Raw genomic sequence first — 18,210 nt, forward strand, 5'->3', positions numbered from 1 at the left:
CTATGTTTAAGTAAAAATTTACTACAGGAAATGTGGAAAAACTGGCATCAGAAGAGTGAAGTAGTAAAAGAATAAACACCATTTTAAAAAATGAAACATACTGCATGTATGGTTTTTAGGTCTTAAGACAGTATATGATTTTAAGAAAGTATCAGAATATCACCTTTCCTACCTCTATAGTGTAACTTATGCTATAGCTAAAGCAGCTGTCCAATATACAAACCAATATTGCATGATAATTCATATCAATTACTTGCAATTTGCATATTTTATTAAATATAAGTCTGTAAGTACATCTGTAAGATGCATTTTATATACAGGTTAAATATACATGCTCTGTAAAGTCAGACGTAGGATATTACTATAATATTATATATTATTATATTTCATATATTATATTATAATAGCACAGCTTTTTGTGGCTGTTAATATAGACCTGAATTTCTGAAAACTAAGAGCATGACACAGTAAGAAAATTTCTGCATTTCATTGTCTTAAATATTATTAGTATTAATATTAGTGTCATTATTAATAGTATTATTATTGTGTTATTATTATTATTATTAATTATTATTGTTTGGGGGGTTTTTATGCTCTTTGCACAGAGATATCTGAAAGTCAAGTTTTTAAAGCAAGCATAATGGCAGCTTCACTAGGATGAGATTTATCAGCTGACAAAGTCATCAAGGCAGCATGCTGCTGGCTGCAGTCCAATTCCCCCACATACATATCACCGGCTGGTGTGTAAGTTAATAGCAGTCTGGACTTGCATCCTGCCCACTTCTCAGCCAGCTCTCCTCTTCCCCTGCAGCCACATCTTTAACAAGGGACTGTAATGAGATCTGGCCACCTGACACAGTAAGCCTCCTGTAACACAGCTTTGTCTTAAAACTTTCATGTCTACTACATTCCAGGTGTCAGGGATGAAACTTAATATACAATCAATGAAGTTACTTAAGCTAAAAGTATGCTGAGGTATCTATCTACCTGATGGAATGTGTGATTGCATGTACTTTTGAGAATGGATTCCTCAAATAAAACCAGATGCCTACACATTCCAAGTACATTTCCTCTCTAGTAATCATGAGCTCTCAAACAATTAAAAAATCAATATTTAGCACACTAATTACAACAATTGCTACAGAATTGGGCTTTCAAACATTGCATCTTTGGTACCAAGAGTGATACTGTATAATGCCTTGGTTTGATGTACAAATGCCATACTTATCAATTACCAGTGTGCCATACTTACTAATTACCCAATCCAAAGTCAGGCTGGGTCACTGACATTCTCAAGCTGCTTTGGAACAGTTATTTAGTTATCTCTGTGAACATGTGGGTCAAGTCAGAAAACAGATGTCACCATCAGAAGCAAGCTGTGATTCTTAGTATATTTCTAGTTTCTGGAAAAAGGTGGTGATTGATTCAGCTACAGAGCCGAACACCAATAAAGAAAGTAATCAGGAAAATACTAATGAATGTACAGCTTTGGACATAGAACACTGGGGTGCAAAAAAAACGTAATTCATTATTGGCATACTGTTCTGTGAAGACTGTTTCAGCTCTTCAAAATGTTTTCCTTATGCATTTTGAAAACACTGCTTGACACTATTTTGTGAAAAAAGCTCCCTCAATGATAATAAAATATGACAATTCTACTAATTTCTGAAGTGTTCGTTTCAGTTCATTAGTATGAAATGCATTTATGTAGTACTTATTTCTATACTATTGTATATTAATTGTTTGTATTTAATTGTTTAAATGTATTTATTTTTAGGAAAAAAACTCCTTGGCTAGAAAGCATTCAAGAAGCACAATCTTCATTTTAATATATGCACACAAATACCACACTCACACATACAATTTAAATTGAATAAAGTACTGTCTGTGGGATTGCCAAGGTTTTACTAAAAAATCTTTTTGAGGTTCTTTAATTTATGTAACAACTGAAAACTTACTTCTTTATGTAGAATTTTTGGTAGGAGATTTTATCAGTGCAATTTTTAATATTGCTGTACCTTTAAAACCAAGTTAATTCAGGCAGTTACTTGGATCCTCATGTAGGAAAAATTCAGATAAAAACTTATGATAGTTGAGAAATCATCCTGTCATAACACCAAGTAAATATTTTGAAGGTTTAACCTAAGAATCAGTCAGAACTAGAGGGCATATTGGAAAATTATCGCAATGTATCAGTGGGATAGTACCCTATTAAAAGGTATATTGCAATTTTAGGCATGGATTTGGAGAAGATTCTAAACTCAAATCAACTTTGCAAGCTTCAAAATAACTTCTAGCACTAGCAGGTACATTTTAAAAGTGGAAATATGAAATTTCAACAATTCAACCTCCTGGAAACTCGTATCTTCATAAAAGAGTATATTCTTGGTTTACGTATTTGTGGCAGCAATCCAAAAAAAGGGAAAGTATAGCATTAAAAATGTCTCTTCTATTTTAACTAAACTCCTATTGGCCTCTAGAAATGTTACTTGTATTCCTAATTGGTGCCTTACTTAGCATATGCTGGAGCCACCCAGTATGGATTCTCCTCTGCTTCCTTCGCGTGACGTAAGATGGCCTCTCGAGGGTTGCTGTCATCTGTCTTGTCCAAGGCAATGTTCTTGACTATATATGATGACAGGGTGACCCCATGAGTCCCAACACGGCCGCCACGACCTGTGGCACGAAGAGAAAAATATTTAAGAAATATGCAGAGTCTACTATGGTGATCTGATACAAAGAGGTTATTTAATGCTATAGGAAGGGTTTAACTTAGAGCTCCATTCAGGCGGGTGTTCTGCTGATTATGTAACTCAAAGTAAGCCATTGTGATTACTAATTTTTTGTAGGCAAGCACTCCAATGAGACATCAATGTCTTAAAGTGCTGGATCTAGGGAGTAGAGTCACCACCCAAAAAATGCAAATCCAAATGAGTGTAGAACCAAAACATGATGGCCCCTTCAGCATACGACACTCTAAAATGATTATGCCTAGATTACCTGCTCCTGCTACTGGAGGTTCAGGTTTGTGAGACTTCATGGGGTCCAACCTATCCTTCTCCAGCTGTTTCCTCGTGCTTCGTTGTCGTGGTTCACGGAACATCGGAAGCGCATGGGCTGAAGGGTCACAATTTGGAGAAAATTAAATGTTATAAATTCCACTTTCCTTTTAACATCTTCAATACAAAGAGTTGGGTTCTTTCTTGCAATGGAAAAAGTGGCAGGAGCAGCCTCGCAGTAATCCTATATCCAAACAATGGTTTACTGAGTTGTACTTTCAGGGGTTTCTTTCTGCTGAATTTTTCAAAGATGAAAACAGTCTGATACCAGGGTTCCTTCAGGCAGGAGCCTCTCCTCTGAAATGCTGTTTCCACAATTTATGTGTATTTCATTCATATCTCTGTCATTCAGTTCTCAACATTAGCATTGTGACCAACCACTTACTCTTTTCTGAACTTCCCATATTTCTAAAGCCTTCTCATGTGCTCAGAGCATGACAAGGCACTTGATACATTCTTGGATATGACAAAGAGTGGAGCGGAAACCCCTCAATGATTCCAAATGTAATTTTATGCTTATGAAGTCACAATCATGTTCTTTCTAAAATAATAAGATTACTCACCATTGGAAAAATAACATAACTGAGGCAGTCTGCCTAAATTGTAAGGATTTAAAATTTCTATTTCCTCATAGAAGTGCTATCTTCAATCACAGTAATGGCTTTGATCCACTCAGACAAGAGACTCATTTGTTAGCAACAGAGAAACACCATGTTAATGGACATGGTTTTCTTGCAGCGAAGTTTATATCTCACATGCAGGTGTGCTCATTGCTGCTGTTTCCCAAAATAAGGGAAATTGTGTCAGGGCCAAATGATCCAATAAAGACAAAAAATAATCAAACAGATCTTAAATTTAGGAACATTCAGGTACCTATTAGCTTGAGTTTTCAGTTTATTTCTGTAGGCCTCTTCAATTTATTAGACTGAGTGAAGTCACAGACAGGTGACACACAGTAGATCTTTTGAAACAATTTGTGCAGATTTCTTTAAGTATGAAATGCCAAGGACAATTTTCTGCCAAGCACTAAGCTTGATCAGTTTCCACAGAGCATCTGAGGTGACTAATGCACAGATCCAAGCTTTTGCCATTTGTCGAGTCAAGGTTGTCTAAGGAAAACCAGGCTGTGTATTTCTGTGTTTTAAAAGTGACACTTAATCCCTGAAAACAACATTCCTGCATTTTAAGTAGCCATTGCAGGCAATTCTCATATTAAGGAGCAACAAGAAATCTGAAGGAAAAGAAAAAAAAAAAAAAAAAGAGAAAGAGGGGAGAAAAAAGAGAAGAAAAAAGAGAAGAGAAAAAGGGTCAGTTCACTTTGCAAAAGCACTTTGGAGATATTCGGGTATTCCCAGTTCTATCTGTAACTTAAAAGACAGACATCTAACCTCTGAAAAGTTTCCAAAATATGCAAAAAACTTAAACATTTGCTGAGCAAATCCTTACAACATTTTTCTGCATTACTGTATATGGAAACATCCTTGTTTAGTTTCAAAATGATGTGGAAGAAACAGTTAAACAGCTAGAAATCAGTGACGAAATCCCAAAAATTTGCATAACTTGGACCTATATCTTTCAATGACATTTATAAATGCCATTGAACACACAAGTTTCACTGGATTTTAAGCAGAATTTTCTTTAAAAAATCACAGAAGTTCTTTAGAGTATAAACACTAATGACAGTGCACACAAAGCATTACAGTGAAGGATGTTATAAGGATGGATTAAGAGCACCCCATGAAGATAAATAGCCCTGATCTTTGGCAGTTGCTGCTTAAGTTTACCCTAAAAACTGGAGCTGGACATCTGCAGCAGTATGGTAGGTTGGAGACAGCTGTGGCTAGAAAGTGCCCAAGATGGGAACCCAGAACCAAAGTGCCTTGATATAGGTCTAGTTACCAAGACTGCCCAAACCTTCTCACTCTAAACCTCTTTTTGTTTATTATGCTGCCAAACAACTTGTTCATTCTAGAAAAAATGGTTTCAGTATGTGTAAAACCAAGCTTACTAGAAATCAGAGCTGAACACCCTGGAACTGAAAGAGGATGAAGAGAAGCAAGACGGCACAACTGTGTGACTGTTCTTATTTCACATGAGGAAACACTACATAGGGCAATGCTAATGGGGAGGGTCAAGACCTCTCAGTTAATCCTCTCTTTCCACTGTAAAATTTGTCACTGGGAAAAGACAGATGATTAAACATTTTATAGAAGCAACGATAACTATTTTTTATGCATCAGTGAGCCTTAGTATGAACATAAGGTCTTAAAAACCCCTAAGGCTAGGGATAGCTAAGCTGTCTAAAACCCTATATAACTTGGGTTAAGTTATAAATTTGGAAAAACCATTTGGTATTTGTTCAAGACTTCTCTCTCATCTCTGATTTTGTCACTGGTACTGCAAAGTGGCAAAACTCTTCCTAAACCCACCTACACTCCACAATTAAGCAAAATGGAAGATTTACGAAAGCTCCAAAATTTTGGAGGCTTTCAGGAGCACCACCTATCAAGAAATCAACCATTATGAACAACTTTACAGAGCATACGGAATGTATATACCTTTCTGGTTGTGCAACACTACAAAAATTTTGTATGAAGCACCAATATATGATATCAATGATCAATGCTTAATGAAAGACTTTTTAGAGGAGAAGAGATAAAGCTAAATGATCTGCAAATCATTTCAAACCCAAGAATGAGCTAGGGATGCTGTTATAAAGATATGTTTAAATTTCTTACGTGTTATAATGTAATCCTGTGTGAGAGTCTCTGCTTGTCTCTCTTTTCGTTTTGTTTTGACCACGCATAATTTTGCTCCCCTACGAGGAAACAGAGCAGTTCAGTTAGTCTGTTTATATCAAACAGAAATCCGTTTTTATTCAAGACAGTCTCAACAAAATTACACAGCACTCTAAATATTCATGAATGTCTGTATCTTTGCCTGTTCATGCTCATGTGAAGGAGGGTAGAGAGATTATAGTGTTTCTGTTACAGAGCAGTTTATATGACATGCAGAAATAAGGGTGGAAGATTCATTTCACACTTCATTTGTCCACAGTACTTTAGTGTGCACATTGGAAGTGCTGCTCTCCAAACTTGGGCACTCGTTTGCCTCTGGTATTATTCTTTCTAAGCAGCAGAGGTGGCAGTTATCTAACCAGGTGTCTGTAACACTAAGGCAGGAAAGACTGCATAAGCCTGGCTGCAGCAAGATTGATTAAACCAGTAGTATTTTCCTCCTCATGGTAAATACGAGGAAACAAACCAGTCACAAAACTGCGCTAGGGCTCTGTGGTCCAAACAATGATGATCAATTCTCTTGTTCTCTAAACTGACAAAACCAGAAAAACAAAACTTACTTCTGATAATCTTGTAAACCAGAGTTTATCTTCACATCCAAGTGCCCAAGTGACAGTAAGTATCCAGAAAACATTAACTGTAACACAGTTTGGTTTTGGGTGCCAGCAGAACAAAGATGGCACATACAGGGGAAACAACTTATTTATCCCACTCAGTATCAAAGAATTGTACATTTCCTCCAGACTGACAGGAAGGAAGCATTCCCCAGTTCTCCAGCCAACCCAGATGGTAAAGGCAAATGAATTGCAAAACAAGTATTTATAGGCTACTTAGGTCCTCTTCATCTTAGGCTGGCAAGCCACCTTCTGATAAATCAGTACCACCTTTCCCTTAGATGTACAGGCAAAATCCACGTCATAAATGAGGGTGGCAAGGAAGACTAGAAGAAAGGTGGGGATGTACTTCCTTGCTCTACACCTTGTCAAACTGCGTCTTCCAGTATTACTTCACCAGCACTGAAGTTTATGCTTCTAAACAAGATTTTTACTTCAGGAAAAAAATATGCATTAAAAATACATGACTAAATACCATAAATACCCATTCAGTCACACTTCCTCAGCAACCTCCAAGAGACAGGATGAAAGGGTGGTTATTCCTACTGCAGGTTTCATGCAATTAAAAAATGAAAGCATTTGTAAATTCAGGTAGAATAGTCAGCATACTGCAACAGAAAAAGCTCAGAGGAAAAAGTGCCACTCTTCATAAGTAAACATTCTGGGTTATTTTTTTTTCTCTTTCTACTGTTGCTAAATAAGTGTAACTCTGCAAAACAAATGTTACTAAACCAGGTTTTCTCATTTCTTAGTATAATCACTGAATCACACAATCAGGCTAAATTTGTGAAAACAACCATAATAAAACACAATTACATACCTCTGGCTTTTGACAGGATCATAGTACACTTTGGCTAAACCATTTCCAGTACCAACCATGATCTGGTTGAGCTTGGGATGCCAAAGGCAACGCACGACACTCTGAAATGAAGTGAGATATTGACAGTTAGTTGGTCACTCATCTGGACCTTAGAATTAATATTCACATTGTCAGAGAGTGCATCACACTGTAGTTGGACCAAGCTTAAGCACATGAATGAGCATGTGAATATGTGAATGAATAACTCCAGAGTAGAATACAATGTAAAAGGAGTGTCAACACAAGGATGTAGGCAGGGAAGGAAGTAAAAATTGGTGACAGGGTGATAACCAGTGGTTTCCACAGATAATCTGTTGCCAGGGTCTTCATGGGCATATTGGAAATGGAAAGTTAGAGAGGAATTTGAGGAGAACAATTAAGCTTCAGATATGATACAGTGATCCAGGCCTTCATGACTTTTGTGTTCTTATTTTTAATTCTTAATTCTCCCACTTCATTCATCACCTTATCTGTTTTTTCCCTTCTTGTCATACACTGTTGACCTTTCACTTGCTCACTGCAGAAACGGAAGAGATGCTGATTGTCACTCTTGCTTCTTTGTTACCCACAACACTAAGAACTTGGTATTTGAAACCAATGTCTCATAGTACTGTCACCCTTCTGGTCAGCAGCGAAACTCATTTTCAGACATTAAGAGAATTGTTCTACATGTGACTTTGAATCTCCATGTGAGTACTGTTTTCAGTCTGATTCAGCAGCACAGAAACTCTAAGACTCAAACTTCTGACTTGAGAGAACCAAAGTGGGCACAATCTCCCACAGAGGACAACCTGTCTCATCAAAAACACAAAAGAAAGTATCTATTTTTGACAGACAGTGATGCCTTAAAGGGATAGCGTCCAAGGCTGAAGTTTGTTTGTGCTACTTATGTAATAAATGTATTCAGAGCTAGCAAGATACATTATCCTGTTAGTATTTCATGGAACAATGCTCCCTTTTCTAGCCTTGCCTTTCTTCTCCCTCCACTTCCCACTGCATGTTCCATACTATTTCTGGTTTTGTCAGACTCCATTTTTTTGAATGCTAGGAGGCACATAACATTAAAAATACTGAAAAAATCCTGAAGCCCATTCAGCCATTATGAATCAGAACTTCATTTTACCACAAGATGATGCATGACACTCCTCTGAGCTGTTTTTTTGCTTTGTGTTCTTGTTTCAAGAAAAACTGAGTGAGATAAGTTTCATTAATCAAATAGTCATTCTTTACAAGGTTCCCCAGCAGAGTATCCTCCTTCTACATACACACAACATACAACATTACTTCCCATTTACTTACAGGTACAAATAAACCTGGCTTGCTTATTACAAGACAACTACAAAACAACATTTTTAGAGGTAAATCTGAGGTACACAATAGGTAAGTTATTAATAGATAAGCTATTAATAGATAAGTTATAAGCTAACAAGTTGTTTGACTTAAGTAAGAGTCTTACGTACTGTTATGTAATGCTCAAAATGCTAAAGTAACTCTAAAACACAAAAGCTACTAACAAGTATTGAAGGTCAAAGGTGGGTGGCCTTTTCTTTTATTAATATTTATTGCATGTGGTTAGCCAGCCTTTTTAAACTCTGTAGTTAATGTGGTTCTCCACTTTCTACTGTCAAGTAAATGTATTTTATAGCATGGTAGTGGATACCAGCCAACAAAAACAAGCCTGAGACAGTGTGGCTGTCTGATGGGGTTTGCTGAGTTTCTAACTTGTCAAACATGCACAGCACACTTAAAACCACCATGGCACGTGCTACAGTGCAGGCAAAAGAAACTGCCATTAAATGTAGCCCTATAAATCTTCTGAAACTGTAAAACGTCCCCAGAATACAATGTGTTAAAAACTAAACAAACTCAAGCTCTGAACATGTAGTAATTTTACTAATCCACTGGCATATAAACCTACTTTATAAGTAGTAATAAAAACTATTTATGTGGTTTTCACATTATTTTAGAAACTAACAATACTTCAAAAATACCGAAATGCTGAATTCCTGAACTATATCCTAAAAAATTTTCCCAATCATATAATCCTAAAGAAGTGAAAATTCTAATCAACTGTATAACAAAGGGATCATTGTAGGCTAGGTCTTAACACTGGGAGGGAAGGGTAAGGAGAATCTTTATCACACAAAAATAACTAACACTTAAAGAGCATTTATTTGATGCCTCTAACTTCTCACTGCTTCCACTTAGAATAACTCAGGGACACATATTTATCACTGGAAATGCTAAACATCAAATTCCATCTCAAAGTAGGTCCTACCTCCCAGCTCTCCAGGCAAGTAAGTATCTTAATTGCAGACAAATAACTGGTTTCCTGCCTTTGCTTACGTGTGCACGTAGGTAGGTACCCACCTACTGATACTGAATTTTACACAACTCCAGAATGGCTGTGGTTGGAAGAGAGGTCTGGAGATGACTAATTCAACCATCCTGCTCCTAGCATAGTCAGATACTACAGACAGCTCAGGATATCACCCAGCTTGGTTTTTATTATTTCTCAGGATGAAGACTCAACAGCCTCTTTCAGCAACCTGTTTCAGTGTCCAACCAGTCCTACCATAAAAAAACCAAAAACCCAACCACAAACCTCAAATAATTTATTTTGTTTAAAACAAGAAAAACCTATGTATATTCTGAAAACAAAAAAATTCCAGGTCATAGCTGAGCAAATGGAAAGTATCTTATAACAAATAAGAATGATAAAATGCAGAATGTATCATCACATAAACATCTTCAACATTTGAAAAAAGGATTTCTGTGATGGCTGGATGTTTTGGACACTATGCTTTTGGAGCATGAAGTCCCAGAAGCCTGTCACAAAAACCCTGAAAATAATTTTTCCATAGACTGATGTGGCCAGCTTTGTGATTATAAGAAAATTACAAAAGATAATTACTAGTAATGATTTAAAAGCTGTTTTGTACTTTTGCTGCTGCAAAAGCATTAAGTTCTTGAAATGAAATCAATCTGAAAAGTCTTTGGCAATGTCTATTGCATATACAAACACAGTAGCTTACATTGGGAAATCCTGAGAAAACATTGTGAAAATATTTTTGTGAAGTCAGATGAGGAAAATATTAAAAATATTATCCAAAAGAGAAGAACTCTAAATTTACCTTCCTGACTCTCACCGTTAGAACAGATTCAGTGGGTGTCAATGACAGACACAATGAGAGTAGGCAGCTCTGGGGTGGTTCCTAAATAGTCTCAGCCCTATCAGTCTGTTCTCACCTGCGTGTTTCCCCTTTGAATCATAGAAGCAGAGCTGCTGCTGCAGGTAAACAGTAAACACCACCAAATAATTTTTCTGTCAGGTTATTCTCCATCTAGGTGAGCTCACTAGGCAACTACACACACAGCTTTCCTGGTACCATGCAAGTAATAGTGCTTTGACATGAGTTAACAGCAGTGTCTCTAAATGAGAAACTGAAGCCTCGTTTTCTGTAACACAGAATGGTACATTTATTCTGGCCTAGGAACATAGCCCTGTGTTAAACAGGCACAGTGAAGAATAACTAAAGCAGATTTTTCAGCAAGCAAAAGCTAACTACTTCAACTGAAACTGTCCAGAGCACTTAGGCAACACCCTGACAGGAGTAAACAATGCAGAGAGGGCATTTTACAAGGTCAGCAAGAAAAGATTAAAATGATTTGTGGCATAGGAGTGGAAAATTTACCCCCTAAGATGAAACCATGAAGCTGGTAAGGTCATAAAACTACAGAGTGATGTCAAAGACTGAAAGAATTTTCCTGGATCTTTGCTTATAAAGATGGTTCAAGACTGCAGCAGCGAAGGTGAAGTTCAGTTCCCTGGGCCACACTTCAGACAAAAACATTCAGGTTTAGAGTGTGGATAGAGCTGGTCCAGGATGGGAAGAGAAGTCTCAGAGGGGTCAGTACAGGTTGGGGGCAGGAAAGAAAGGTTAATAATTTCTAGTAAGGGGGACTATGAATGGTTTGAGATGACACATTGGCAGTGATAATGTGGATTGTAAGAAGCTTTGAAGAGGACACATTGTGATAAAACATAAAGAAAAAAAACATGAATGAGCTAATGCAGCAAGTATTCCTAGTTCCTATGAATTACAGAGTACATACAGTCTTCACATGAATATTACATCTTAGACCTAAAGTATTTTTCTGCAGCATTCCAGAGCCTGAGCAGTCACTTAATCTTACTAGTATCTTTTGAATCTACCAAAATGTGAGGTTGCCCATTATGTACAAAATAACAAGAACATATACAAAGAAGGTCTCTTTCCTCCTTCACACTGTTGCAAAATATTAAGAGAAGATTTGGGTTTTCTGTCCATCACTGCCTTCTTGCATTCCTATACTAACATTTTACATGTCTGTGAGCTGATCTTGTACAAAAGCATTTATTTTTTTCATTTGGTGCATTTCAGCTGAGATCCAACAAAATCTCACTAACTTCTTATGTAAACAAGGCCCATGATAACAGTTAATCTTTTTTTGTTAGCAAAATTTTATTAAACAGACATGTATGTGTGTACACATATGGAGGTCATAACTGCTACAAGACTGGCATGATAATGGTTTCATCATTTTCCAAAAATTCCAAGAACTTTCGTATTTTTGACATAAATAGGAATCACCATACACTTCTAGAGCACATAGGTCAACAGGACTATATTCTTTCTTTGCTACTGTGAAATGAAAAGTAAATTAGAGGGGCCATATTTTACAGTGATGTTTTAATTTCTTTTCCCTCCTTCAGGAGGTCTTAGTGCTTCTCAGTCAGGCACTGTTTTCTTTGGAAACCACCCTTTCTCCCTAAAGACAGTTAAGTTTTAAGGTTAAGTACCATGCAGCTGTTTTTGAAAACGAACATTTCATGTAAAGTGTATTTTCAGATAATGCATGATAACGTATCAGCTTTTTCAAGTTCTTTTGTAAAGCTTCTCCTGCCATTCAAGGAAGAGGAAAGAAAAACATGTTTCCTTATCAGTTATGCACTCATGGAATAAACATTTTCCATTTTTCTTTCTTTTCACTTCAGGTACACACTTTCACTCTTGTCTTTCAACTGGCTTACACATTTGCTGCAAAACACCAGATATGACTAATCAGTCAAGAGCAGCTATCAGACTTTTAAGCTAAATTCACTAAATTAATGTCTCCTCCCACAGCTATTAGTGCAAACTATTCAAATGAAAACACTGACTACAAATCTGATTTGCAGACTGCATCTGTCTACTTCCATCCCTACGTGAAACTACCCTGAGAAGGTGGAAATCTCTACTGAATGATGCTGACATACAGCTAATATTCATACTTTCCCTGTGCTGGATGTACAGCCAACATTCCACCTGTAAATTGGGAAAATCAAAAGTGATCTTCCAAATAGCCACTAGAAAAAAATACTGCTAATTCCAGAAAAATACTGAAAATGGAAAGGAAACATGCTAATCCTAGGTTTTCACACATCTCTAACCTATGATGCAAGAATTCACGAACATTTGAATTAAAAAGCGTTACAATTTAGATAAAGTTCAGTAACTCCATGGTGACGTTGCTGATGTTTTGACAGTTGTTGGGAAATCACGTGCAAGTAAGAGAGCGTAGGCTTCACTCTCAGCTAGAAGAAGCCTTTCATAGAGCGGCAGGCTTTTCTCCTGTAAATTGCCTATAGTCATAAATCTTAAATCAATAGAAATGAACGCAAAAGTAACCCATTATCTCCTACTTCGCTGTCGGCAAGGTCAGAAAACAAGAGCCTCAATGTTCTAGTACTTTAGTAGAAGACAATAAACACCCACAGAGGGAAGTGAAGAGTTTAGGTGGGACTTGTTTCATCAAACTTAACATGTCTACACCTCTAATCTTTACAGGTCTACTCTTTAAATGTCTACAGATTATCTCCCTTTATAGTTAAGAGAGAAATCATTTTGAGAAAGCATTTTGCAGAGGCCTTCAACTAACCTGTTTTAGAGATCTATTTTAGGATGAGATAAAATCACAGTCTGAATACATTTATTTTTCTCTGTTGATTAGAAAAGGAGCCTAGGGTGACTGGATCAGCTGTAGACATCTGTATTTGGTCAGGTGAATCCCTACAGTCTACAGTGGCCAAAATAACTATAAAAGAAAAACAGAAAACTAATGAGGATCTATATTACAGCATGCTGTGCTACTTAGATAAAACTCCACAGTACAAGGATAAAGAATCCTGGTACCCATATTGAATATTCCTAGTGCAGAAAGAATACATCAGATACAAACTTCTAAAACTGCCCAACAAATCTTGAAAACCTTAGCTTCAAAGATCAGGTCTAGCTCTGGAGATACTTAACAACTGAATAGGGATAAAACAGAAAAAACTCTATGTTTGCCCTTATTGCTTACCCCTTTCCTAACCTACAATCTAATAAATAATTCCTCAGCATCTATTCTGAAGCTATACAATGAAAAAGTGAAAGCAAGAGCTGCTGCCCTAAGAAAATATTTTCAATTAGAAGAAAAACTTAAACAAACCTTCCCTCTTTCCTATGTGCAAGCTTTGCTTCAGTGGCTGTGACAGTATGTGATGGGCTCTGTGTGAACAGCACTGCTTGGATTTGCTGCACTTGGCTGTCCAAGCAGTCAGGTAAGTGACATGTCAGCAGGGAAGACAGCAAACATGGAAAATGAATTCTGACCATGGCTGTGGATTCTGTAAGGACAGGTGACCCCAGCAGTGGCTAAGTGGGGCTTTTCTGATGAACTGAGGATTTATCTTAACTGTAATCATTACAAATTCCACTCTTTTTGAAAAAACCTTGCCTATCAAAATCAGTGCAAGTATGCATGCAACTAGTTTATTTAGCACATCTATTCTGTCTTTTCTCTTTTATAAAACTACTACGTATTTACAGTGAAGAACTGCTTGCAGTATCTTTTAAACTCAGAGAAGCTCAAAACATAATAACCAATACTACTTAGGAAGCCTACAATAAAAAGCAACTACCTTCCAAATTAACATTATCTGTTACAGAAGCCTATATTACATTTGTATTTGAGAGGGGTAAGCAATTTCAAACTTGGGCTGAATGGAGGGATGAAATCTCAGTGTAGCCTTTCAGTTTTATCTTATATAGTTCTGGAACTTGCACATTCAGTCCTTCTGACTTTAGCAGTACATCTTCCCATATGAGAAGGGGAATGTACAAAGTTATTTCAGGAAAAAACCTCCATTTATTTAATAGCGTTTCTATGTCTTTGAATAAAACATGCAAATATTTCGTGCTGAAGACAGCTTCGCACTACCACAAGTTGCTCCCCATGCCTGTTTGGTTACTACCGCTTTTAATCAACTTCTCTTATTAGGAAAGATATTAAAGCAGAGGCTCTCGAGCTTTTCCATTTCATGATAAAGGTGTGGAACCATTTAGAAACTTCAGATATTTAGACTGCTGTACCGTGGATACAAATCTAGTTTTTGTACAAATTTTCACAGATGCGTTTTATGTGGCTCACAGTTTACACGGACCAAGTAAACCTCTGCCACTTTTTATTTTATTCATCCCGGCAAGAATGCATACACCCCTTGAGAAAACAGAGGAAAATGCCTCAAAAGATACTAAAAATCTCATGCTGAGGAAAGATCCATATGCATTCTAACTCACAGGCAGTAGAGTAACTCCTTCCTGTCTCAAAGATCTCAATGCTTTAAAAGAAAACACTACTCTCACTCGTACTCCATGAAGTTCAGAAACAGACCCTAAGGACTTTTAAGCAAGTGTTTCAACACATTTTCTCCCAAGTTAACAAATAATTTCTCTCCAATTCTGTGTAATTGGAATTTAAAGGAAAAAAAATTTTAAAAAATCAAAAACTTGATATTCTAATCTGAAGATAATAGCAATCTTACCTGCTGCGATAATTTCTACACAACACTATCATTTCTATGCAATAATCAAAGATCATTTGATAATGATGGTTGAAATGCAGAATGGAAAGTAAAATCCACCAATGAAGTTAGCATTAAAAGGAAATGCTTCAATATATATAGTTCTTCCCTTCTCCTACTGTTATCTTGATTTCTCTGCAGACGATCTCCACGAAACATCAGCTACATTAAGCATCTGCTGCCCTCCAAGAGCTACAGAATTTCTGTCTTTAGAATCACAGAGAAGCAGTGCTGCTCAGAGGCCATATCAATTCCCACTGTGCACTCTTTAATCTCATTTGACTGGTGTCTTAGAGAACAGAGGTGATACAATAGCCATCTACCTGGATTGCCATGCTGCTTTACTTGGAAAAGCTGGTCTGCCTCCTGGAAGCACCAGAAGAGGGGACAAAACTGTGTAACTCATAAAACTGCTGTATTTTTAATAATAATAAAAGAATTAAATAACAGATTTAGAAGTATGCCATCTTCAAATGTCTGCCATTTCTTCTTTCAAGCAAAAATATGGTTAACATGCTCTGATTTAAGAAAAAGGCTACTCACATAGTAAAAATGCACTAATATTATATGTAAAAATATACTGAAAACCCCAATTGCAAAAATCTTCACGTTCAAGATTTCCCTGGAGCTCTTCCAAGGAAAAGAGCCAACTACAATAAATAAGGTGGGAGGTTAGGGAGTATCTACAATGCAGTGACCTGCTATCATTAGATTTAAAATACTCATGAGAATACAGTAGTGGAGGGAAGAATACTAATGTTTTTCCCTTATGAAACATAGCTTAGAAAATGTGTGGAAATATTCAATAGAAAAGGGACCAGAAATGGATAAAGCTTACAATTTTCTATGTAGAAACCAGAAATACCCTAAAAACATTTTCAGAGGCCAATATATTAAAGAAGGATTTCAATATAAAAAGCATGGATTACAATGCTGTACCACTCATCTTTCCAAGTACAGCTATAAAACAATTCTTACAAGTGCATGGAGCCACTGAACAATACTTTGCTCTTTTTAATGAATAAAAAAGCAACTTAATCAAGGTGGCAACCTGTTTCCCTTGTACTTACAAATGTCGAGCATTTTCAAGCACCTGGTCTGTTAAAATTACAGCCACACTTTCATCACCATATATCATAAAACTAAGGGAGACAACCTTCATGTACACCCCCAGTCCCTGTTAGAGGGGCAAAACCCTCACAGTTTATTACTCTTGCATACCTCAAACCCCTAGTGACAGCTCCCCTAAAACAGAGTACATGCTGCTCCAGGATACACAAAGGGAAGGACCACATTGTCCTTACATATATGGAAGCATAGAATAAAAACTGACAGGCTACCATACTATAAAAGAAAACACATTCCCATGATTCACGTCTTATACTAGATATTTTTTGCTGTTCACTTTGAAAAACAAATACATTTACTGGGCCTTAAATATCATATTTACTTCCCTATTGTGAAAATATGGATTTTCTTTTTAAATAAAATAAATGGCTTTAAAACAAACAAACGAAAAACCAAACCAAAACAAAAACAACAACAAAAAAACAGAAGTAGCATGATGATCTCTTCCAGAACTTAAAAGAATTTTTCTTAAATTCAAAAGCTTTAAATCATAGTGAAAGGGGCCGCAGTGGAAAAGCCCTTTACTATATTACTGCACTTTATAAACAGTAAATGACATTGTTTGAGGTCAAGAAAAGAAATACTGCAATCCTATATCAACTGTGCATAAAGGATGCTGGAAGGCTCATATTCCTTATTCCTTCTTTCCTTTTCACTCTTTCATCTAAAAAGAAGATTTATTTATAGCTTGTCTCAGAAGACCTTCCTGAAACATCCCTTAGAGGTATTTTCAGAAGTATTTAATAATTTAACTTTTGCTTATATTTGAGAAACTAAGAAAATATTGAAGAATCCTCCTAACAGAAATAGGTTTCCCAAAACAACCATGAATCTATGTTTTTGGATTGTTGCTTATCTACAAAAATCTGTGGATATTTTAAAAACTTGCACATCTTATTTTATAATGTACACAAACTCATCAACTTGGATCATTTTTAAATTAAATTATTACTTAAATGTCCATTAAAAATCAGCAATTCCTGTAACTATACAACTTTTTTTTTTTTTTTTTTTCCCCTTTCTCAGTGCCCATTCTTGCTTGGCAGTAACGGGGTGTAATACTTGTCCTTTCCATATGGGGAAAATGAGTACTCTACTGCTGCCAAGATCAATCTTGTCTGTAATAAGGATAACTACCGGGTGATCTGTTGGAAGTAGCCAAATGAATGACAGACATGTGAGAGTGATTCAAGTACCTATCCACAGCTATTTTAAATTAAACTGACATTGGGAGAAATGTTGTATATCCAATTTTTTTTCCCATACACTAGGTATTTATAACTGGTTCCCATGAAGATCTCATGCTTGCATAACCAAAGCAAGCTTTCATCTGGCTTTCATCTGGCAGTGAAATCTCCCTTCCCTTCCAGACTGCAGTTACAGATATCCCAAAGATGAGACCTTGCAGCTACAGGTCTTCCTGCGTCTCATACTACCTGGGGAAAAGAAAGTGAAATGGTCTCTGAGTTTCCGGACAGAAACTCTGTACCCCCATACTCTGGCACTATTGTTTCCTGCCATCTGTTTAAGTCTCTTTATCCATGTAAATGAAGAAAGGTTCTGCATGCAATTATAGGTATTTCAGATTAAATAAGCCTCTAATGCTCAAATTGAGCAAGTTTAATAAATGTATTTCACTGTGAACATTTGAGGTGAGAGCAGAAGAACCTTTCATAAATAATACTATCAAGATAGAAGAGAAAGAGACAGAAGAACTATGACGAGGCTGCACATTCATAACAGGATTTTTTCAAGTTCCATTAAAAAGAGAGGAATTCTGTACAGTTTAGTAAACATAACCATTGTCACAGTGCAAAGTCCTCAA

At 36.6% G+C, this 18,210-nt stretch overlaps 1 protein-coding gene across 2 annotated transcripts in view; it reads right to left on the bottom strand.

Annotated features, from left to right (window-relative positions):
- Nucleotides 1-18,210, bottom strand: part of WDR70 (WD repeat domain 70) — a 128,150-nt gene that overhangs the window by 6,132 nt on the left and 103,808 nt on the right. For both annotated transcript variants that reach the window (XM_042028466.1, XM_042028467.1), the window contains 4 exons: nucleotides 7,292-7,392; nucleotides 5,798-5,877; nucleotides 3,001-3,117; nucleotides 2,514-2,676 (listed from right to left, as the gene is read on the bottom strand). In XM_042028466.1, the coding sequence (XP_041884400.1) occupies nucleotides 2,514-2,676; nucleotides 3,001-3,117; nucleotides 5,798-5,877; nucleotides 7,292-7,392 (461 nt within the window). The remainder of the gene's footprint in view (nucleotides 1-2,513; nucleotides 2,677-3,000; nucleotides 3,118-5,797; nucleotides 5,878-7,291; nucleotides 7,393-18,210) is intronic.

Source organism: Corvus kubaryi, unplaced genomic scaffold (genome assembly GCF_017639235.1).
Source record: "Corvus kubaryi isolate FWS band 111438036 unplaced genomic scaffold, C.kubaryi_AGA036_p1.0 37308, whole genome shotgun sequence".
Lineage (NCBI taxonomy): Eukaryota > Metazoa > Chordata > Aves > Passeriformes > Corvidae > Corvus > Corvus kubaryi.